Source organism: Psittacula echo (genome assembly GCF_963264785.1).
Source record: "Psittacula echo genome assembly, chromosome: 4".
NCBI classification, from domain to species: Eukaryota; Metazoa; Chordata; class Aves; order Psittaciformes; family Psittacidae; genus Psittacula; species Psittacula echo.
Window position 1 is genome coordinate 82,100,434 of NC_137738.1, and position 25,512 is coordinate 82,125,945.

The following is a 25,512-nucleotide window of genomic DNA, read 5'->3' on the forward strand; positions in this document are numbered from 1 at the left end:
GCCGCCCCGCCCCGCCGCCATGCGGCCCCCGCCCCGCTCCGCCCGCCCGGCCGGTGCCGCGGGCGCTCATCCCGCTGTGTTCCTCGCTGCCGCGCGGGCGCGGAGGGGAAACCCCACCACAAGTCACCGCGGCGGTGACTGCTGCTGAGTCACTGCCTGGGTTTCATCCCGCTCCTTCACCTCACCCTCCTTCATCTCCTCCTCCTCATCCCCCGCGCCGCCGCCCCCCGCCCGGCTGCCGGCTCCAGCAGCGCAGTGCCGGCGGCGATGCCCGCCCCGCTGCCGGGGGGAGAGGCTGCCCGGCGCTGCCCGGCTCTTCGCCGTTCGCCGCAGACCCGCGCACGCACAGGGGCAGCCGGGCGCTTGAGCCATGATTGCCGCGGCTTTCCTGGTCCTGCTGAGACCGTACAGCATCCAGTGCGCCCTCTTCTTGCTTCTGCTGCTGCTGGGGACCATTGCCACGATTTTATTCTTCTGCTGCTGGCATCGCAGGCTACAGAAAGGGAGGCATCCCATCAAATCCGTCTTTTCGGGTCGCTCAAGGAGCCGAGGTAAGAGACGCTGCTGGTACCCGAGGGTGGGGGGGAGGGTGGTGCTGTGTCTGTGCCCCCGGCCCATCTTATCCCATCCCATCCCGCGGTTTCTGCTGGCGGAGGGCCTCTCTGCCTCGGGTTAGCCGGGCAAAGACTGTAAAGAATATCCATGCCGAGCCCAGGACTGCGGCAGCCTTGTCTCCACCCATCCCTTGGCTAAACCTGGGCCGGAGAGAGAAGCGAGGGGCTGGGAAGGCCCCCAGGCCTCCCTGGGCTCTCAAGTGCAGCAGAACTTTATGCTCAACTTCTTCCCGATGAATTAAATATAAATGCCGGGCGGAGCTGCCGGCTGTGCCGGGAGAGCCAGACCCCTTCCAAGGATATGCGCCAAAGGGCGAGCGAGTAGACAGAACCATTAGCCAGAGTGAAATCCGAGGTGGAGCTGGTGGAGCCTGTGTGTCTTTCTGCTTCTCTTCCAGATGCTGTCATGAGAACTCATCACTTTCGCTCTGAGGTAATTTATTTAGCACGCAATTTCAAGGTCAGAAGTTGTTCTCTTTACCTGAGTACACGTTGTTGTGTTCTTTTGTGAATGAAATCACATAGCAAACTTTTCATTTTGCATGAAATCCATAATGTCCTCCTTCATTTCTTGTTTATTTTTCCTCACACAAAGTGTGAGCTCTTCCTTCACATTGCCTTAACCAGCTTGCTGATTCCTGTCATTTCCAAAGCAATTGGCTACTTCAGGAAGAGCTGTGCCTGCTGTACATGCCAGACCTCCCTCTGTCCAAAAAGCGGCCCCGAGCCCAGTTACGGCATTGTCAATACATACAGGGCTAGTGGGTTTTGCCTGCAGAGCTTCCCCTTGCTCGCTTTGCTGCCAGCCCTCACCTGTACCTCGCTCCTTGTCAGGGAAGTTGCCTGCCTGGCTTGGAAGCTGCCGTGAGAGATCCAGGAAGGATCCAGATTATAAGCCTGCTTAGCAGGCACCTCATTTCATGACTCTGTATTCATAGCTCAGGGGGAATCAGAACTCTTAGATGCAAGTGCTAAAAGTAAAATGTGAAACCCAGTCGCTTCCTAGGGATTCTGAATGAGGAGATAATTGGTGGGAAGATATATACTTGAAAGAAAATATATTGAAGAAAATAATACTTGATCTAGTATCTACTTTGTTTCCATGCTGCCTTGTAGAGCTTCTGTCTAGATATTTCTCTTGCCTGGTTTCCTGCTATTGATTCAAGATGTATCTTTGTGGTATTGCCTGTTATTCTGGAAGCCTTGAGAGGAAGTTGTGCATGAAAATGATCTTTTGGGTTAGATTATTAGCATTCTTACTTACCTGCTTGTGGGTGAGAAAATTACCCAATTATGAGCAATGTTTTCAGAAGTAGTGTGCATGTAATACATCTTTGCAACGTGGTTCACATTGGCAATTTACTTTAAACTCCTTACTGTTTTGAAATTTGTATGCACTGTCACCAAAAGCAGATGATCTAGGGAGCATCCTATCTTTAACCCATGCAAAGTCTGATTTTGTTACTGACTGAACAGGGCTGCACTAAGCCAAGAAACAAACATGTCCCTTCATAAGTCAAAAGATTTTTTTTCATTATGTAGTTCCTCCAATATGAAATACTTGGTTTTCACATAAAGTTCTGTTACTCTTGAGACTAGACAGAGGTGAAGTTTAATTTATAATGCCCTTTTAAAATCACAGAATCACAGAATCCCGAGGGTTGGAAGGGACCTCAAAAGATCATCTAGTCCAACCCCCCTGCAAGAGCAGGGTAACCTAGTGTACATCACACAGGAACTTGTCCAGCTGGGCCTTGAATATCTCCCTGGGCAACCTGTTCCAGTGCTCTGTCACTCTCACAGTAAAGAAGTTTTTCCTGATGTTCACATGGAACCTCTGATGCTCCAGTTTACACCCATTACCCCTTGTCCTATCACTGGACATCACTGAGAAAAACCTAGCTCCATCTATGGAGCAACAATCTATGTTGTCCTGTACGGTGAATCTTAAAAGAGAAATTTGCAAATTCACTAGTTTATTTTTATTACTCCAGCATGTGGTTATTTGCATATTGCCCAGCTAGAAACAGACTAATTTAAAATATTTCACAGAAGTTTCCATTTACTCCAATGTGCTGGAATAAACCCGTAAGAACTGTTATATTCTCTCATAGTTTTCTACATTTTGTTTAGACAGGTTAACACCAGTGCTAATAGTCTAAACTGCCCTTTTAAGTAAGTGGTGTGGAGCTGATTTCCCCTTCACTATCTGATAATAGACTTTCAATTTTTAAGATAAAACAATGACTCAATTTCTAGTTCTTTTCCAAGCAAAACCTTATTTTAATCAATCAAACTGAATTGATCAATAACAAATTGCAGGCATACTCCCATGAAAATATTGGCAGCATTATCTGAAACAGAGTTAGACATTCTCATTCTATATCAGCACAAAACATTATGCTCTTCCAATTCCAATAACATGTTCATGAAAGCAAAGCATATAGGCTTTGCATAATCCTCATCTCTCTCCCCACCCTCCCAAAAAACCTAGCATCTCAACTTCAAGTTTTATAGCACAAGGTCCATCTGCTAGCTTCTACTATGCTCAGTTGTTTGTCAGGTGCAGTGATAAGTGGCGTTTCTTAGTGATAATAAAAGATAATGAAAATAGGTTGATAGTAAATAGGAGTGGGTTGGCATTCATCTCCTGAGAGCTGGGTTCAAATCTGACTTAGATCACACATGAACATGCAGGTGGTCTAGAGGCAGTGCACAGAGAATTATAATTGCCCTATCTACAGAGCGGTTGGCAATTCCTGCATGATTGGCTGCCTGCCAGGAAAGTCTTATATTTGGAAAAATAGATGTGTAGCAAATTTATGTTGAGATTCTTTGCCAGAGCGACAGCTCTCCTGGTGCGTGCCTACATTGTCTTTGTCTATATGCAGTGAGGACTATTTAATTCCTTTCCTTTAGAATGGAATCCCACATTAAAAAAATTAGACCCCATACTATGGGAGGGTAAATAGATACTAAATAGATTTGAAGATGTATTTATGATCCTTTTCAGCTCTTTTGTTCTGAAATTTATATCCCACCAGTGAATTGAATCCACAAATAGTCCATTTTTGAGGGTCTTGATTTTGAATGTCTGTGCAAGAGACCTCACTTGCAGTATTGAGACCTCACTTGGAGTACTGTGTGCAGTTCTGGTGTTCTCAACATAAAAAGGACATGGAATTGTTGAAACAAGTGCAGAGGAGGGCCACGAAGATGATCAGGGGACTGGAGCACCTCCTGTATGAAGATAGGCTGAGAAAGTTGGGGCTGTTTGGCCTGGAGAAGAGAAGGCTGCATGGAGACCTCATAGCAGCCTTCCAGTATCTGAAGGGGGCCTATAGGGATGCTGGGGAGGGACTCTTCATTAGAGACTGTAGTGATAGGACAAGGGGTAACGGGTTAAAACTTAAACAGGGGAAGATTAGATTGGATATAAGGAAGAAATTCTTTACTGAGAAGGTGGTGAGGCACTGAAATGAGTTGCCCAGAGAAGCTGTGAAGGCTCCATCCCTGATGGTGTTCAAGGCCAGGTTGGACAGAGCCTTGGGTGGCATGGTTTATTGTGAGGTGTCCCTGCCCATGGTAGGTGGGCTGGAACTAGATGATCTTAAGGTCCTTTCCAACCCCAACTATTCAATGATTCTATGATTCTAAAACATGCCTTGTTATTATACAGCAAAGTCTATGCAGATATTCCTTATTATAGATTGAACTTAAATACTTGACCCCCTGCCTCAAAAAGAGGTAAGTTTGTGTGAATCATTAGGAATATAAAGTAGGTTAAATTCTATCTTTGTTAGAGGTGCTTCATAAAAGAAAAATGTACCAGCAAGAAGATGTGAGAGTTTACTGTGATAGTACAGCAGCCTCTTCACCTCCCCACTAATATTTATTTACTACCATCTGAAGTTTGTTAGGCCTATTCTTTAATACATTCTTTTTTCTTGCAGTCGTTTAAGTTCATTAGGACTATAACTGCTCTTAAGATTTCTTCATCCTCCAGGTACTGTAGGTACTTCATGAAGTCACATAGGAATCACACAGAGAATAGTTAATGTTTCTAATCCAAGCGAGACCTAGATATGCCATGGCTGTAAAAAGAAAACAAGTAAATTTCCAACGGCAATATTCATTGCTTACATGACAAATCAGACTTTGATGTAGCTGTTTGCGCTAGTCTCTCTTTATTTTGAGGATCAGTTGTAGAATGAAATGTCTGGGCTTGATGAAAACCGTGCCAAAATAACAATATAACTTCCTGAGAGTTTTATCAAAATAGGGACGATGATCAATTGTTGGTGGTACTATTATTATTGTTAATTATTTTTCCTTGTATATTCAAAAATGTGCATGTTATCAAGGAGTCACTGACTTCTCATGCTCTCTGCAGAGGTTTTTTTTTTTTTTTTCATGAAGTATAGCAATTTTCTCTGAGTACTTTGGAGTTTGATGTATTTCAGTGTCTTAGCATCTTACACTTTACAAAGAGGTCAATGTCTTCTGTACCTTACAGTTTAAAGGCATCGCTTAATGTGTTTGTGTTGCCACTTCTTTCTGAATTAGTTTTCCTTATTTTCAAAGCCTCGGTAGTCATGGGATTATGTGAGATTTTTTTTTACCTTTCAGTTAAAAAAGAAGTAAGCTTCTAGCCCTTAGGCTGGAAGGAATTAATCCAAATAGTATAATTCTCAAAATCTTTGGATTTGGGGTAAACTGGTGAGAAGGAAGTTTCTCATTTAGGATCTTGAAATGATTTTATGACATTGTGAAGGGATACTTGATGGTTTTCATACTATTGGAAAAAATCACCAGATTTATACATCTTTAGCCTAATTCTTTCCTCCAAGCATTTCAGTTTTCCTTTATCTTACCTTCTAAATTAGAAGTACTGTGATCTCAGGAACTGAAGGTATTAGTGTCAGTGGGTGGTCATGACTCGTCTGGTATCTTTTTGTATTTATTTAATTTTGACTCATATATTTTGGGCAAGTTTCCTGTGAATGTTTCCACTGAGACCTACAGGTATAAACCTACTAGGAAGCAAATCCATAGAAGTTTTACAGTCCACTGTAAATCCCAAGTTCACATAACTCAGATGCATGGCCGGTGGGACTAGGCACACCAGTGAGGCAAACGGGAGTTGGCACTTCATGGAAAGATTCTCTGGGAGGGCTGGCAGCTTGTATTAGCCACAGCTGTAGCAAAGGAATAACATTTGGTCATTTCAGTTTTGCAGACCCCAATATTTTACTCTAAGTATACTGAACAGTCATCACTCACTACAAGGTTATATATATATTCAGACTATTGTTTTGACAAGGCTGGTAGTGAAATAGGTCAGCCAAGACTGATGACAATTTTTAAGAGCAAATGAATTTGCTAAATCATCCATTATGGTACAATGGATGCAAAGCTATCATACAGCAATATCTGGTAGATGTATATGTCAACTTTGCCAACAATTGATGCCCAGAAAAAGTGTTCATAAATTTATCCCTAAGCATACCTTTATCATAATCGTCCCCCTTCTGAGGCTGATTTGAGACAGTTGCCTAAAAATAGTTCTAGATATGTCACAAAACAATAATGAATAGTCTTTGAAGAGTTGCACCATAATTCATCCTGAGCATTGCAGTTATTTATAAACTGCTCCAGATATGTACAGATCCAGTGAAAAGAGAAATCAGCAGACCCTCCAAGCTGAATTCTAGTTTCTTGTTTGATTGGAGGGAGTGCATTCAAGGAGCCACAGAAATGTATAGGACTAGCCAGAAAAATACATTAATTCACCTATTGAAAGGCTGTCTCATTGTCTTTGTGGAGCTGAATCAGCCTGAAAATATTTTACCTTTGTGTTCAACATGCTTTTCCCCCAGGATGTTTAAACTGTTTTTCCATTAGCTGTCTGAGAGTTAAGGAACAGGTTCAAGGGAGAATAAATCAGAGACAAAAAGAAATTGTTTTCTTAAATGTATGAAAGCAATTATGAACAGGAATTAATGTAGAGCTATATATACAGTTTACACTGTACAAGGACAACTCCTTCTATTTTTCTTAACATGTCCAATACTGCGGTCTAGACAGTACACCACACTGAGCTGTTAGATGGCAGACTAGGTACTGTGATTCTGCTTACTCTATGTTGTCTACCCATCACTGTCAGTCAGCTTTATTCACTGCTGTGCTGCCTTTAGATACCTTAGCAAGCATCACTCTATACTGAGAAACATCCTGTTTGGTAGTTGTATCACAAAATATATGGCAATTCCCCAGTTGCTGAAGCAAGACCATTTGTGCTAACTCCAGAGGAGTTAATTTGGGTACCTTTACTCTCTACTATGGTGTAGTGTAGAAATGCTTCATATATTTCTATAGCCAACTGGTTGCCTGCATCTGTATTCTAGCTTCTCACAGTCTGCAGAGCATTGACATGCTGAGGGGATCTTCTTGACTCCATCAATCACCTGAGAAAGTACTGGTATCATATCACGATCCACATCAGTAGTAAAGTCTTGATACACCGCATGGTGGGACCTGCATTATAAGTGAACACATCCTCAGAGTTCTCTAGCAGGATAAGGACAACCACTGCATATAGATCCAGTACATAATAAAAGTTATTCTTCCTATTTAGTTTCCCATTAATACAGTTATATCAACAACCTCCTGGCTATCATCTAAGGATTTACACATGCAGTATTCTCAGTATGTACTGTTATCTCTGGAAATGTGTGTTTTAGATGAGGTTTCAGCTTTGGTGCTTGTATGCTGGTTATAAGTGCGCTTTCCTTGTGCATGCCAGCAGCTGCTTGGCAGCAAGCAGAGCTCTGGTTTCAGGGGGATGCAGGTGGAGCGTGGCTTGTCGCCATCCGTTAGCAGCCACGTTGGACACATGTACAGAATGAGAACTTCTAGCTACTGGTGTTAGATGAAACTAACCTCAGGTTGAAACTGTGAATGAAAACAGCTGAGGTCATACTTGTGGTGAGCACATGTATTACCACATCTGCTGTAGAAACTGTTCTTAGACAGAAAGGATCATGCAGGGGTCCATAAATCACATACAACTCAGAAAAACTTCACCATCTACACTGATTTCTCAGTTGCTGTGGTTAGGTTATTAGGGTGACAGATCAGGTTGTGGATGCCTGATCAGAAACCGCTCAGCTCTTTAGGCTGAGGGTATTAAATGAAAGAAGAGGGTAGTATGACCCCAGGGGCTGTTTTTGCTTCTGGGCTGTTACATTCATTTGCCTAGGGCATGGAAAAACTACCCTCTCTTCCATTTCCAGGCTTTTTTAAGGAGAGGCATGTTTTGATGTGCTATGGAAGAACCACACAGAGCATACAAAGGGAAGTCACCTTGCTGTTTTCATGCAGGATCCTATTCAGCTGAGCTGGGCCCATTGGGCCTGGCCATGTAAAATGTGAACCGCTACCATCCAAAGCTGTGACCTCTCCAGCTGCCCCCTGTACTCAGCAGCCTGGGGAGGTCTCAGGCTCTAAGGAGGGTGTGCTTGGGCCCCTCCAGCTCCTCTGGGCAAGGACTCAGGACTGTGTGGCAGAGATGCTTGAGCAGGTCATCAGGCCCACAGCTGATACAGCTGATCTTGACCTAGTGCTAGCAAAGGTGGCTTGGTTTTAGTCTGATTGCTTGTGCTTCTAGCTCCTCTGCAAGCCTGGCTACCTGTTATCTGGGGTACTTCTGCCATCAGAAGTGTCTGAGCCCTTGCTGTGCTCCTTTGTGCCCTACTGTCTTGCATCAAGGAGAGTCGGAGGTTTCCTGTTCCTGACTCATCAGTGGAAATGAAACATGAGTTATATCTCAAGTGTGAAAACACTACCTCAGCTATGGAAGCTAACTGTCGTTGACATTTGGGCAAAGATGCGTTTCTTGCAAGTTGTGCCAATGTCCTTATTGCCCCTGTCCACTCAGCTGCTTAAATCTAGCACTTGTCTTCAGGATGGCAGTGTGAACAGTGCAGACTGGAAGTGAAACACAGTTCTTACAAGACTTAATTTATGTTTGTCTTAATTGATAGCTAGCTAACTATACTGAAATACATAATCACAGCAGACTGAGGTATTGTATTTATTCTCCTCCTTTGTTCTAGAGAGAACAAAATGATACTACTAGGTTGAGGCACCTAATCTGGTGCCACTACCTTCCTGCATGTAAAGTACAGCAGGAGTTGGAAAGTGACTTTGCAGAAACAGCATCCTCTTATACAGCATTATAAACTGTCTGTAGGCATTTACAGTTTTAGTCTGTAGAGTTACTCAGCTGACCTGGTGTAGGTGTCTGCTTTAGGATGAGCTGAAAGGGGTCTTCAGGCCTTACTGAATATATCCACTAAATCTTTCATTGGCTACAACAGGAGCTCAGAATAGTTGCTTGTGAAGGAGAGACCCATTCAGATCTGTTGTTGATATCTGAATCTAGGCATCTTAATAGATATCTGAATTCCACCCTAGGTATCTTTTTTTTAAATATATGCCTGTTAAGTCTCTCATCGGTTTTATATCTGTTTTATGCTTGACAAAGTGCAGACCGATCTTCACGTGCTGTGGTGGCATAAATTCTATTACCAGTTTATACTTCAAACAAACGCCCTGGGCAGGCGAGGGTAATTTATTTGCACCAGGTACCGGGCAGCACTTGCATGGTTTAGCAATCTGTGCATTTATTTCTTATTCTCCTCCTTACTGTATTTTTAATATTGAAAGTTAATTCCTCATGGCAGATTTTTGATGTATACTGTACACTGCCCTAGCTGAGGAAAAGTGATGAGATGGAGAATACAGGAAGCAAGGATTTAATAGGGATGTGCTTAGAGAGTGTGCTAGTGCATTCTAAATTAAACTTTCCCTTGCAGACCACTGATTAAGCAGTACTTGGATTTATTTTTGTTCCTAAATAATTGTTCAGTTTCTACAGAAGGCTTGCAGTGCCCTGAGGTAATGGTAAAGGAACAGAGAAGGGACAAGCCATTGCAAAGGCAAGGCAGTTGTGGAAGGCTGCAAGCCTTCTTGTCAGAGAATGATAGAACTGCTTGGAGAACAGGCCAGCTTCTGAGATTTATAGATTTAGACAGGAAAGAATATTAAAAGGGTATCTTGAAGCATGACTAGACATGCTATTTGGCTATTTGCTTACACATCCTCAGATTTTTCCAATGTTACAGCCTACCTGCTTTGATAGGAAAACTCAAACACATTGTGTAAACCAGCAGTGTAATGCAGCATGGGTTATTAAAAACTGTATTCTAAATTCACATCTAAACCCTAGGTTCACATGAAGGCTCGTATGTATACACTTGGGGGCCCACTTAGGAAGTGGAAAGCAGGTTATTGATGATGTATTTCCTGAATTCAGTTGGAAAAGTAATCTTGTGCAGGTTCTATAAAAGACAGTTGCTGTTAATCCCTTTGAACGTGTGGACTTATCTTGGAATATGACACGTGCCAAATCACAGACTTCAATATCTGAGAAACAGTTCCAGCACTGCTTAGAGTTTAAGTTTTAGAAGATAAGAATAATATCTCCTAAAATAAACATACTGCATGCAAAGCAGCATCAGCTTGTTAATGAGGGAGTGGAATGAGAAATTGCATGTAAAAATCTTACATATGATGTTTTAAATCTTGATTCAGATCTTTATAAGAGTAACCCTTAGGTAAGATTAAAAAATAAAACAAAACCAAAAAACCAAGAGAGCCATACAAAAAAAAAAAAAAAAAAAAAAAAAAGGAAAAGTTGCAGTCTATGGTTTGAGAGTTGTTAGAATCAGGAAAGAGCAAATTTTGTATCCTCCTTGTACATTTGTGACGTAATATACTGTATGAGTATAGGTAATCTTCCTGCTAAGACCTAGCTTTAATTAGGAATCTTTACTATTAAAGAGGATGTATAAGTAGTTGGAGAACTTAAATTGAATCCTGGATTTTGGGTTGAACTTGCAGAACTGGCAATTAAATAAATGTTCTGGGGTTTTATTTGCTTCTTTGTAAGCTGAGGATATTTGGGATGGAAGTCACTATGAGAGAAGAAGGGAAATAATTCAGTGTTGGTCACTTTTCAATTTAGAACTGTTTGTACAATACAGATACATATATATGTTTATATGTGCAGCAGGAAGGCTCTTAAATTTCTCTCCTTCAGCATGCAGGGGAATTTGATACAATAAAGTTGCTTAATTGAACCTGCCTTTTTAGTTCAAGTAGGTACCTCAACTATGGGGTTTAATACTATTTCAGCCTGTCTGCAAAACAGCTGAGAATCCAGCATCCTGAAAATGGTTTTGATACTACACATACTTATGCTTCCAGGCCCTAAGGTGTTGTAGGTTGCATATACTTGCATGCATACACAACCACTGCCAAAAACCTTAAAACCAAGCACACAAAGTTGGATATTCTATATGAGCTCCCTTTGGCTTCAATATTCATTAGTTATTCATTTAATCTATGGGACTCACTCAAGTATCTGTAAAGACTCTGCAAACACAGTTGAGTTCTGCTGTCATTCCTCCAGTTGTGCTGAATTGTGTCTTATTGCTAGCTAGCACTTCTTCTGTGGTTTGCTGAAGTTCTGCCAGAGTGCAACTGGGCTGCAGTCCAGTCCACTGAAGTTAATGCAAAGATTTCTGTTGACTTCAGCTGGACATCAGATAATGTACTCTTACTTCTCTTGAAGATAGTCTTTAGTGGTCCTGAAACCACATACTGGCTGGAAAGGTTGAGTTCCAAGATGAGAATTCTGACACTCAATATAGTCTGCATAAAATAACACACTGGAAAAAATGAAGAAGGAATATGGTTTCTTACCAAGCATAAAAATAATAGATAATGTATGATGAAGGCAGTAGGAGTAGTAGAAACTAGAATGGAGAAGGAAAGGATCTGGTGAAATAATACAATCATACACTGAAAGAATGGAGGAGTCAAAGACTCATGTCACTGAAGCAATAATGCACACGTGGGATAGCAAAGATGTATTCATATGGTGCTACTAAAGTATCAGACAAAAAATTAGGAAGAAATACATAAAAACTAAGACTGTGAAAGAAAAAGATTCAACAGATTATCCAAAACTTCCTTGTCGGTAAATGACAGACAAGTTTTTAGGAAGTTTCAAAATTCTGGTTATTATATTAATGAATGGGCTAGGAATGGGAATAGGCAAAAGTATAACAAGGATTGCAGATCATGACATACTTGGTTATCAAATACAGGACCATACTGAAGAAATTCTGAAGAATGGGGCAGATGAACACACATGATGTTCGTAAGTGCAAGGCTGGGTATGTTATAGAGAAAAGTTGTTTTTCCACTTTATTAATATTTAAGTATATGGTCTCCAGAAGGGGCCTTTTGAATTACTTTTGAGAATTCAGTGAAAACCTGGGATGGACAATATTTAAACAGAAAGAAAAACCATGTTATGCTATTATATAAATGAGCAGTACACATTTATAAGAGTACTGTGGTGAATTACGTGGGTCCAGTAAGAGTGGTGTCTGAATAAGGACAAAAAAAAGAGATACTGGAAAAGACTGGAATTATTTCATGTAGGAGGAAAATAACAGGAAATCTGATGATAAAATATACATGGAATGATGACTATTGTATTGAAGGCAGATCAAAACCTAGTCGTCATGGGTCTGATACATGCTATCTTATTTTGGATACTTACAGTATAGATGTCTACAAGTGAAGTAATCAGCTTGGGTCCCCTTTATGGCCAGTGGAGAGTAATAGATGCCATTAGAGAATGATTCATCTGACTTCAGTGGCTTGAAAGGGAACCCAGGGAGTGGAGATCTGCTGAGCTTTGGTCAGAGCGATCCCATGCTGTGTTTCTAGACACAAGGAATCAGTCACTGAATCAGTCGTGTGAAGTTCAAACTTGGCTGGATAAGAAGGTATTTTTTTTTACAAGACCTCTTAACTGTGGAAGTCATTTTACACAACCAGTTGGTTGTGTGCTCTGGCACGCAGCATCCAGGCTTTGGAAAATTCACTGTTGGTTTGTCTGTAAGGATAAACACAAGTCCTTTCCTTATTACCACAATTCCTGAAAAAAACCCCAAGAAAACCTTTCAGAGAAAACTTAAAAGGATGAATTTAATCTAAAAGAGGGTGATCTCCCCAGCCTTCTTCCACAGGCAGAAAACCTCCCTTGAGAGAGGTGAACTAGGCTTTGGCCCTGATCTTGCCTCCAGAGACACCTCTCTATTCCTGCTGACTGTAGAGTATAACTAGGAAGATCAGTATTTGTGGATTCAAACAGACTCTAAACTGGAAGGATGCACATGAGTGCTTTGGGAGAGAAGATAATCCCACGTTCAGTTTGCCTCTTGTCTTCCTCTGTGATATCTAAAGCTGCTTCTGGTGGTCATCTGAATTGTTTCTTTACGGAAGAATACTTTGTAGTGTAAATATTTGTGCAGTTATTTTAGTATTTCAAAGACAGATTGTCTAAAAATATGTATTTGAAGTCTTGTTTGGTTTGCCTTGTTTCAGAATTTTACAGGCATAAACATGAGTCAGAAAGTACGGTCTAGGAATGAGCAACTCTCTCTAAGTGCAAAGAACAAGAAAAGGTTTGTCACTGTCCAGTGACATAGCATTCACATGATACTGGAAACTACAGATTGCTTAACAGTGTTACAGCAACCTCACTGAGTTGCCTGTGTGATTTAAAAATCTCTAGTGTTTTCCCAGTGATTTGGTCTCAGGTGGTGTACTGTGCCTCCCTGAGTATTTTGTAATGGTTTTCTGTTCTTCTCTGTGCATTGATTTAACCTCTAAAACAGATATTTGTGTAATTTTTGCGTTTTAAAAATTTTTGATTGCTGTATTAATCTGGTAAGTTTTCAATTTTGGGTTCAAATGCAGAATAAATAACACAGCTGACACAAGAAGCGTCTATTCATTCCATTGTTGAGAAGGCACTGCTGGTCATTCTAGTTTTGCATTGAGGGCAGGAGCAGCAGCTTTTGACTACTGAATGTTTGATTACCAAATTGTGACATTTTCCAGATTTGAGTTTTTGCTGTGGCAAAGTCTTACTGCAGGCATGAGTAAGCATTTTGGGTTTTGGTCTGAGGACTCTGCCCTTGTAACATCTTTGTTGATATAGAATTAATTTTCCACCTGAAATCATGATCCTCTGCCCTTATTGCATTATAATCCCCCCAAGAGCAACCATTTGTGATACTGTGGACAGATTATGACTTCAAGTGAAGAATAAGCTTCAGCAAACAGAAGCAGATGAGCTCTTAAAGAGATAAAGATCCCATTTTCTTGCTACTAATAAACAGCAGGAGTGAAAAAAATATATAAAATACAAAGGAGAAGCACTGTCTATAAAGAGACTTTTCAGGAAGTTGTAAGTGACTTTTTCATATTGAAACATAATAATCAGTAAACCTTCAAATATTTTGAGGTGCAGTTACTCAGTGAGACAGACCCACATACTTGAATCCCTATTTGGCATGCATTTGTAAGCACTTTTAGAGCTGCTTAGCTTCTACCAAATTCTTCTGTTACATAAACGTGCTTTCCCAAAGAGTTTTATCCAGCTAATGGGGATGGGAGTATGGTGAGGGAGCAGCTGCAGCACAGGGTATATATCCAGGCTTCAGACAGTAGCCATCATCTGTAAATGAATCATAGTGCATTTAATGTGTAGAAATCACTTCTGAATTCCAAACTCAGAATAGATTTGCTGGGTATTTTGGTCTCCTAAGGAATATCTTCTTTTACTATGGAATAATCCCACATGCACGCTAATATTTTTTTGTGAAAGAAAATTTCCACAAGAAGTAAGCTCTGTAATAGCCGGCTGTCTGTGTTGTATTTTTCCCGTCATCCTGAATAGGCCTAGTATCATGTTGAATGATACGTTTTAAGTATGTGTTAGGATTTCACAGTGTAGAAAGAAAATACAGCAGTAAGTTTTCCCATTGCAATAGTGTGACAGAGTATCTGTCTCACAGAGTTACATCTTGGAATGTTTAGAGGTCTTCCTAAACCTGCGCAGGTCTGCTGGCTTCAGTGGCTTCCACTATGCTGCTTGTGTCAGCTGATATGGACAAGGTCCTGCTTCAGTTAAGATATGGGGAGTCGAAGTCTGGTCATAGCTGTGGTCTGAATGACTATTGCTTCAGTAGAATAGGAGGCATCAGAAAAAAGGGTTCAGGAAATTTTGTCTGTATCTTTCCATCCTATGTATTTTGTAGCCATGATGCATCACATACATGAACCCTCCCGATGGACTAAGCAGAGTTAGGCTCTATTCCTGTCCCTCCTATCCAGTCTTCAGGAGTAGAAGGTTGTTACCTGAAAGTTACTTCACCTTGGCACTTCACCCTTTTCACATCATCTGTTGCATGCAAATGTATACCTGTAGTAATTATTAGAATGTGTTTGTAAATACATGTTTGTGTGTTTTGGCTATTTAGGAGTATATTTACTTAATGGAGCACACCTTTAAATAATGAAAATAGCTTCATGTCTCTCAGAGTGTCCAGAACAGACTGCACTCTGTTCCCTTTCAGTTTCATGAACATTACAGAAGTAAATCCAGTTTAGTCAGAGCCATACATCTGAATTTTGATTGCTTCAGTTTACCAATGTAACAACATTTTAGCATAACCTTTTTGTGCTGATTTCCTAATTAAAACAAAACAGAAAAAAAAGGCAAAACAAAACACAAAAACCAAAAGCTAAGAGTAGGGTGAAAAAAGAACAGCAGGTTTATATGGAAATGTATTGCTCCCACTAGTTTTGAGCTGGCAGGAACTCAGGGTATTTAGATTCATAGCATACATTTCTGCAGTTTTAGCTAAAATCTTCCCTTGTAGAAGCTTGCTTCTTTATATGGACAAGCCATTTCTGGGTGCTGGGTTTGTGGCATAAGGACTTCAGCAGACATACAGTGTTCAAGGCCAGGTTGGATGGAGACAACCTTGGGTGGCATGGTTTAGTGTGAGGTGTCCCTGCCCATGGCAGGGGGGCTGGAACTAGATGATCTTAAGGTCCTTTCTAACCCTAACTATTCTATGATTCTATGATTTTACTAGAAAAATAAAAGAAGGTAGAAAATTAGGAATTGTTGCATCTATTTTTGCTTTTGAAAGGGAGTAGTCCTTAAACTGCAGACTGTCATGAAGGATGTAGATTTGGCTCACTTATTCTGAAAGCTGACGTGACTAAGTGAATTAAGTTCTTATTTACAACCTGGCCAAATTTGATATCAACCAACATTTTGTCCAGTACAAATGAGGCATGGCAGGCTTGTGCATGCTCATGAGGGGGACTCAGTGAAATGAGAGAATGCTCCTTGTAAATGCTCTGCAGGTAGCAATAGCGGGCTAGCATTATACATTTTGCCATTAGAGGAATTAAATTCTGTAAGGCTATGAGATATTCTGGATGATGAGATTTTCACTGCAAGCCTCTAAAAAGCATTTGTGAAGGGCAGCTTTTCCTGAGTTTATTAACTTGGCCAAATATACATGTGTATCTCAGATGGCAGAGAAAGGCAGCATTCTGTCTTAATTATTTATTACAAATGGTAAAGTCTCCCTTCATATCTAGCAGCATTAGAACTCTTAACAAGAACCATTCGTCATCATTAAGTGTTGCCAGCTACGAATTCTTCTCTGCTTTCGTTCTCAGGAAAAAATGCACCTTTTTCAGCTCATGCTCCCTAAAACAATTTCTCTTGAGGCCAAGAATTAACCTGGGAAATTTTAATTATACATTTTTAATTAGAACTGTTTAGTAATAAATAACTAAAAGCATGAGTTTATAAAGAAAAACAACAGGAGTTACTCCTACTAGCTGTGTCAGTAACACATATAATTGAGAAATAGAAAACAAATGTGATATTAATGGCACTTGGCAACATCTCTTTATTGTTACATGCAGTTTGTATAGATACTATATCAATTTAGGATGAGCATGCTTGTACCTTAAGTTGTTGTTAAGACCCTGTGTGATTTTTCTGTTGTTACACAGCTCCATTCTGGGAGAAGTTAAACATGATGATTGCTTTTTCTGTTACAGGGCTTTAGGTCAAGTCCTCGTCATGCTAGAAGACGTGTAGCACCTCGCCTTGAGGAAACACAACCCATAGTAGAAGCTCACCACCTAAGTGAGCAGGAAACTTCTGTAAGAAAAAGAAAAATCAAGAAAAGCAGCCGAGTTCAACCAGAATTTTATCATTCTGTTCAAGTTACCCCGACTCGAAAACCTGTAAGTATTCTACCCTGAGGGATAAACAGCACTCAAAGTGTATAATAGAGGCATGTAATATAATTCTAACTTTTTGGCCATCCATATTCTCTCCCTCAATTTAAAAACCTTTTCAGTTCTCATGTTCGGTGAATCTATATATAAATTTGTTAGACTGTATTTAATGCTGACGCATAACTCTAAAAATAATCTAGTTCTGAAGAAGGGTTTTTGAATTTTGGTTTGTGTCTAATATTCAGTCTTTATTCAATATTCCTATAAGATACTTAATCTGATAGTCTTATAGGGACGTGACTTAACAGGTTTTTATAGTACATGTGCATGTTACTGAAATTCCTCAGTCAGGTTTATCAGAGATTCTATGTACTGAACCAAATTGATATTAAAACTCATTACTAGATACAATTTTGAGGTCTCTTCTACTTTATACAGTATTTATGATCTTTTTCCTTAGCAAAGCTTGTATCAAGTGTCATCATTCTTTGCTCCTCAGCTTGATCTACGCATAGATGTTTTAACATTGATAACCTACTTTTAGTGAGGAAATATGACAATTCATTGAAACAGTTCATAATGTAAATGTGTGTAAGGTTCCTTCCTGCGGATACACTGCATTTCTCCTTTTAGAAAGCTCATTGGTTGGATACATTTGCTGACTAACTTATCTGTGCCAATGTTAAGGGGCTTGAACTACTTCTATTAAGTCAGTATTAATAAAAACATGATGACTGAGCATACCATAAAAAAGACTATCTGGAGGTTGCTCCAACCTGACTGAACCTTCCTAGATTTGTATCAGTTGAACACCAAGAATTATCAGTGAGTGCTGGAGCTGGTTTGAGAAAGAACATTCCCTAAGGGAAATATGTTGCCTGAGAGAGCAAAACACTTGTGCAAAGAAAGACAGAGCTGCCAACAACTGCCAGATTTTTTTACCTTTTAGCAGATACATTTTGTTTCTCTGCTTTCACTTCACCATGCTGCAATTTCCTCTGTTCTCTCATGCTTCTACTTAGTTTTTATTTTACTGTGCTTATGTTTATGCTGTTTATGTTTATGGTTTAATTTCCTCTGGTGGATTTGTCTTCTGCTATTTTTAAAGGATCTGTCCTTCCTTTCTTATCAACCATCTCTCTTTCACTCCCATCCTATCTTGCTGTCTTAGACTACTTTGTCTAACTCTGCTATTCTTACTAGATCTCCTTTCACCAGGCTCTCCACTATTCATCACTTGCTTCTGGTTCTTTTCCCCCTTTGTTTTCCTTCCTTCATCTCTTCCATCATTTCCTCTATGCCTTTCTATCCCATTCCTGTTTTTTGGATTCCCTTTTTTTTTTTTTTTTTGATCATTCTTAACTTTTTTCCATGGTAGGCCTATGCTGAAGGTAAGCCTGCCTGTAATTGCTGAGGCTGTTATCAGCTGCCACTGTTTACCAACATGGGAAAAAGAGCATCAGTGATGCTGAGCTGAAGAGCTAAACCTGTGGGAATGGTGTAAACAGCAAAACAGGCTTTGAAGAATGGATTAGTGAAGCTAAGAAAGCCCTGCTTTTCCCCCAAGTCATTAACATGTCAGGGACTTCAGGACCAGCAAAGAAAAGAAAGTATAAGAATAGAACATGTGCAGTGTTACTATATAACTTCACTTTCCTATCATTTCATGGGTCTATGCTGTGTCTGACAAGACCTACCACTGAAAAAACAATAAATCCCTGATTCAGAGAAAACTTGTCTCAGTGCTGTTGCCATTATGTCACTGTCTTTTGGCAGTATATCTTTTATGCAACCAGATATAGTTCTTTTGATAGTTTCTGTTCTACAGCCTCAATGAACTCACATTTCCACAAAAAAGAATAAATCATTATCTCTCTTAGATTACAGAAAACATAAGTCACCAATTTGATTTCTCATGGACATTGTAAGTTCTTCTGAATATATTATTAATGCCATGGTGGCAGGGTGAATAAGAGTCATGCCATGACAAATTACTGCAGCTTTGTGAAGTTCCACACAGTCACAGTGTCATCCATCCTGCAGCTTGTTGCAGCTTCATTCCATGTAGTCTCAATGTCTTGAAGATGAGGGACTTTTGGCTTCTATCTTTGTACAGTTTTACATGATTCAGTGCCAGAAATGTTCGTTAAGCTGCATAATTTCTTTCCATTATTTTTTCCTGTTACTTCTAACTCTGCCCACTTGAACCACTTCAAATAAATCATCTGTTGTCTTGATGTTTACACTATGGAAATATCTGTAGGCAGCTATGGCCACGTCCTGCTTAGTCATCACATGAAAAAAATATGTATCATGTCTGCTAACTAAGAGACTTAATTTCTCCTCATGAAACAGTTCTCCTCTGATCATTCTTGTTGCTTTTTCCTACGTGTGCTTCTTTGTCCCTATTTTCTGGCAAGAGAGAACGGTATTTCCAAAGTAACTATAAACTAGCCTTATGGAAAGGGTTTTCTTTGCTCCAGGAAATTTTCGAGAAATCACTCCGAAAATATGTTAGCCTGTTTTGTTGCTGTACAAGCTACATACTCAAAGACTTTTCAGATATCTCATTAAAAGTCTTAATGGATGTCTAGATGCTAGGCTTTCTTATTCCTGCTAATTTAGATTATTTGTATTTGGCTGGTTTTGTTGTGTCTAAATCTTGTTTTGCAGTTTCCTAGCCATGGCTATAATTATCTGAATTTGCTTGGATTATTTCTCACTTCCTGCATAGCAACCTGAGATCTTTCCAGTATTGTCCCTGATCTTGTCAGACCTAAATTAGATGCAATTGTGTGTATTGGAGTAATCCTGCTGAACACAATAATTGCTCTACTTGAAAATCTACATGAGCAGATGTTTGCGGAAATAGAACATCAGTTTTCTCTGAAAATTTCATTATTGCTTTACACCTTCCAGGTCATAAATGAAGACATTAAATACATTTTGTCCTAATACTGATCCTTACCAGACAGAGTTCATAGCGATTTTCACCTTATTTCATTCACCATGCTGCAGTGCAACATCAACATAATGGTGTGTAGCTTACCCCTTTTATGGCATATTGTTATATCTTGCACCCTGTAGGTCACCCTCTTATTGGTGGCTGTATTATTTGTGCTGACATTCTCTAAAGGTGACAGCTTTACATCAGCTTCACTCCGAGGAAAGTATAGAAGCATGCTTTGAATTTTTGAACACAGTGGAGAGCTCTTGAGGAGAAACAGAACTGTGTTCTTTAACTTAGCATGACTTCATGCAAGTCAAAGGAGCGTTATGTACCACTCCTTTCAACAGTCAGGTAGCTGATTCTGTATGAGTAGTTAAATATCCCAAAGGTGTGAAAGGATGTGCAAAAGTCTCGTAGTGTGAGCTTGCTGCTGTCTAGCAGTACGTCTCCAGGGCAAATTTTAAACTGGTGGTTTTGTTTACAAGCATTTTGCAGATATTATCTGTATTTTAAACAGTGGTCTGCTCTGAAGCAAAACTATAAAACTCTGCGTGTTATTAACAGGTTTCTTTCCTGTGCTGGCCTTGCTGGAACGAAGAGATGGCCTTGAGTTTACGTAAACGTATCTGTCTCCTGAGCTGTGGGGTCAGTCAGATGTACAGTTCTACCAGACTCTAATTTCACTTGTATGTCTAAATACATAGATGAAAAGAGATGCTGTTAGAGCAGTCTCTTTTGACATCTTAATTGTTAACCAGTTTGAAGGGCTCCTAAATTGCCTGAATTATGCAGCCACCAAGAATTATTTCAAATCATGAGTTGCAGTACCAAAATTTGCACTTGGGTTTGTCTTAACAGGATCACTGTAAGACATGCAGCAGATGAGACTACAGAGATTGGGGTATAAATATACCTTGTTCCTTCACTTTGCCATGTGGAATCCCTGTTTCTACTCAAAAGCTTTGTACTTCACACATTCAAACTTACTGGTCTGTTTTGCCCCAGCAGTGTAGTGACAGCATATTTTGAGATGATTATATACTGAGTAGTGTAAAAAACAAAAAATGCATCTCTGAAGTAATCTACAAAGAATAAACTGACAAATAGTGATTTCAGAAGCACTGCTTCTGTAGGTATCGCTCCATGTCTCCTAATGAACCTTTTCATAATTATTTAAAGACTGCCCTTTGCTGAAGCAATTTAGCTCCTTAGGGGTGGGTGCAGTATTAGAATCATAGAATAGTTAGGGTTGGAAAGGACCTTAAGATCATCTAGTTCCAACCCCCTGCCATGGGCAGGGACACCTCACACTAAACCATGTCACCCAAGGCCTCATCCAGCCTGGCCGTGAACACTGCCAAGGATGGAGCATTCACAACCTCCCTGGGCAACCCATTCCAGTGCCTCACCACCCTCTCAGTAAAGAATTTCTTCCTTATATCCAATCTAATCTTCCCCTGTTTAAGTTTTAACCTGTTACCCCTTGTCCTATCACTACAGTCCCTAATGAAGAGTCCCTCCCCAGCATCCCTATAGCCCCGCTTCAGATACTGGAAGGCTGCTATGAGGTCTCCACGCAGCCTTCTCTTCTCCAGGCCAAACAGCCCCAACTTTCTCAGCCTATCTTCATACGGGAGGTGCTCCAGTCCCCTGATCATCCTCGTGGCCCTCCTCTGCACTTGTTCCAACAGTTCCATGTCCTTTTTATATTGGGGACACCAGAACTGCACACAATACTCCAAGTGAGGTCTCACAAGAGCAGAGTAGAGGGCCAGGATCACCTCCTTCAACCTGCTGGTCATGCTCCTTTTGATGCAGCCCTGGATACAGTTGGCTTTCTGGGCTGTGAGCACACACTGAAGCCGGCTCATGTTCATTTTCTCATCGACCAACACCCCCAAGTCCTTCTCTGCAGGGCTGCTCTGAATCTCTTCTCTGCCCAACCTGTAGCTGTGCCTGAGATTGCTCTGACCCAGGTGTAGGACCTTGCACTTGGCATGGTTAAACTCCATAAGGTTGGCATCAGCCCACCTCACAAGCGTGTTGAGGTCCCTCTGGATGGCATCCCTTCCCTCCAGCGTATCAACCGAACCACACAGCTTGGTGTCATTGGCAAACTTGCTGAGGGCGCACTCAATCCCACGGTCCATGTCACCGACAAAGATGTTGAACAAGTCCGGTCCCAACACCAATCCCTGAGGGACACCACTCGTTACTGGTCTCCAGCCGGACATCGAGCCATTGACCACAACTCTTTGCGTGTGGCCATCCAGCCAGTTCTTTATCCACCGAGTGGTCCACCCATCAAATTGATGTCTCTCCAAATTAGAGACAAGGATGTCGTGTGGGACAGTGTGGAATGCTTTGCACAAGTCCAGGTAGATGACATCAACTGCTCTACCCCTGTCCATCACTTTCGTAGCCCCATCATAGAAGGCCACCAAATTGGTCAGGCAGGATTTCCCCTTAGTGAAGCCATGCTGGCTGTCACCAACCACCTCCTTGTTTTTCATGTGCCTTAGCATGCCTTCCAGGAGAATCTGCTCCAAGATTTTGCCAGGCACAGAGGTGAGACTGACTGGTCTGTAATTCCCCAGGTCATCCATTTTCCCCTTCTTGAAATGGGGGTTATATTTCCCTTCACCTGACTGCCATGATTTTTCAAATATGATGGACAGTGGCTTAGCAACTTCATTCGCCAGCTCCTTCAGGACCCGCGGATGGATTTCGTCAGGTCCCATGGACTTGTGTACATTTAGGTTTTTATGATGGTCTCGAACCAGATCCTCTCCTACACTGGGCCTAGGGTCTTTATTCTCCCAGTCCCTGCATTTGCCTTCCAAGACTTGGGAGCTGCAGTCAGAGCCTTTGCCAGTGAAGACTGAGGCAAAGAAGTCATTAAGAACCTCAGCCTTCTCCAAATCCAGGGTAGCCAGTTCTCCCGATATCTTCTGGAGGGGGCCTACGTTGTCCCTAGTCTTGTCTTTTATTAGCTACGTACCTATAGAATCCCTTTCTGTTACCCTTAACACCCCTAGCCAAGTTCAATTCTAACTGAGCCTTAGCTTTCCTAACCTGATCCCTAGCTTCCTGGACAACATCCCTGTATTCTTCCCAGGCCGCCTGTCCCTGCTTCCACCTCCTATAAGTCTCTTTTTTCCTTTGAATTTTCCTGAGCAGCTCCTTATCCATCCAAGGAGGTCTCCTGGCCCTCCTGCTGCACTTTCTTCTAGTTGGGATGCAACACTCCTGAGTTTGCAGTAGGTGATCTTTGAATATCAACCTTGAGTCTTGGGCCTCCCTGCCCTCTAGGGCTGTATCCCATGGAACCTTACTAAGCAGGTTCCTGAAAGGCCAAAGTCTGCTGTCTTGAAGTCCAGGGAGCAGACTTGCTACAAGTCACTACAAGGGAACAGAAAGGGAGGTCAGATGTGTGGGAGGACGCATGTAAAAAGTTTGTTGATGTTAGCTGCTTTATTTGGTTCCACTGATACCACTGCCATGTGCGAAGTGAAGCTTGCACTGTAAAGACCCCAACAATGCAAGCTTGAAAGCAAAGTTTATCAGTTTCTAATGCATGTGAAACCATAAGTTGTCCCATCCATGGTCTTGTTCAGCTATCCTAGTTTTTTGCTTTTATGTGTTTAAGACTTAACACTAATGAGAAAAACAATTGTGCAAGAAAAAACACTTAGGTTTTCTTTAAACACCTGATGCCAAATCATTTATAGAAGTCTGGGTATTAGCTGACACCTAGCTTACTAGAGATAAAATTGTTCATATAGATGAAGTTGTTCTAGGGCGCTTTTCTGGAGTTTTTAGTATGTCCCCTTAAATAATTGCAATTTCATTTTATTAATTTCCATTTCTTCTTAGTTTGATGTTATTTACTAGTTTTCCAAAGCCATGATGTACTTTACATGGTATTTGAAGGACCCAGTACAGGTGACATAACAATTAGTTATTAAGCTGCACAAGATTTGGTTAATTCTAACTATTAGCTACTTAATCCATAGATTGCGTTCATAGCTTCTTTCTTTTGAGACACCTGCTTGTGTTGATTAATCTCCCGTGAATTACATTTAGAAGCAAATACGGTGAAATATTATCGTATCATTTTTTGCCTTCAACAATGTTATTAATATTATGTTAATGTTTTCAAAATTTGTGATGAAGCTGTGAGCTACCAGACTCTCTATGCATATGTGCCTACACACAGGTGTGTGTGCATCCGCTGTCAGAGTGGTATGAGCACAGCCATGATGAAGAAATGCAGGGAACACGTGAATTTATATAATAAAGGGAAACAAGGACGCAGTTTTTGCTTCAAGACTGTTACGGTTTAACCTGGCAGGCAGCTGAATGCCAAACTCACTTCCCCCCCACCCCCCACCCCAGTGGGGTGAGTTAGAGAATCAGAAAAAGGGTAAAACTCATGGGTTGAGATAAAGACAGTTTAATGGGACAGAAAAGGAAAATAATAATAAAAGAACATATAAAACAAGTGATGCACAATGCAATTGCTCACCACCCGCCGACTGATGCCCGGGCCTGTCCCTGAGCAGCAGGCCTCCCAGCCAAAGTTTTACTGTTCAGCATAACATAAGATGTAAAATACATCACAGAACCTATTTTAGGTGTTGTAGGTTCTTTGCAGATATGACGATAAATGCTAAATCTAGTCATCTTTGAAATAAAGAGAAAGCCTTCGGTGGTCATTAGGTTGACTTCAAAGGTACCTCTTCTCTTTCCAAGCATACACGCACCTACCAGGAGACTGTTTACATCTCTTTCTTGGACTGTTGTGTTTAATTACTTTTCTTATAGCAAATAACTCCTCCCTGATAAATTCTTCTTAAACAGTTTTGCACAAAGACTTCATTTTCCCACTGTTCTGTGAGCTTCTGTGACCTTCTCCCTTGCTGCCTGCTCCTCATTTCCTCAGGGCTGCTTTTCCCTCTCCACCCTGCAGCTCATCTATTGCACTGTAGCAATTGCCAGCGTCTTCCACTCCTCCTGCCCAGCTCCTCCCAGGCACTTTAGATTTTTGAAGGGATTTCTTAAAGGTGTATTGCCATGAGCTGCACTACAGATGTATTTACAACTTTAAACATGCTGTTTGTTAAAACATAATGGTAACATTTAAAGAATTAGATATGGGATTTAAAATCATTGCCTTTTCAGTGATTTTTTTTTTTTTTTTCCAATGGATGAGTTACTACAGCTATTTAGCATAGTGCAAAAGAAACAGTTATTTGCAAATAATTACTGATGACACATCTATGTAAAAATACATAGAAATAAGCATAGCAGTAACAGAACAAATCCACATTCACAGCACCTTAACTGCTTCACTGCTAGCTCTTATTTGGAAAATTAAGGTAATCTGAATTAATTGTGCCTTGTGGTGGCAGATCATGCTTGTTTTGAGTATATTTACTTAGATTTACACTTGTGTGGTTGAAAATAGCATTTTCTATACACAATTTCAAAGCATCTTACACCTGCAGGCAAAGCCCTCTAAACATAGGTTTTGTCTTGATAGGTAAGCTGATTCCAAACAATTTTTGTCTGTATCAATTTTTATTCCCATGGGAAGTGCTTAGTTACTGAAAATGGGATGAGAGCTTAAACCAGCCTGGCTGTGTTTGATCTGAAGTGTTGAAAGAGAGTCAAAGTGCACCC

General features: G+C 40.8%; 1 protein-coding gene across 1 annotated transcript in view; it reads left to right on the forward strand.

The window, feature by feature from the left end:
• Window positions 1-370: 370 nt before the first annotated feature.
• The window catches only part of DST (dystonin), a gene marked incomplete at both ends in the record, with an annotated part of 299,020 nt that continues 273,878 nt past the window's right edge, over window positions 371-25,512 (forward strand). Inside the window, 3 exons of the mRNA XM_080615920.1 lie at window positions 371-551; window positions 1,013-1,047; window positions 16,695-16,883. Coding sequence (XP_080472046.1) covers window positions 371-551; window positions 1,013-1,047; window positions 16,695-16,883 — 405 coding nt within the window. The remainder of the gene's footprint in view (window positions 552-1,012; window positions 1,048-16,694; window positions 16,884-25,512) is intronic.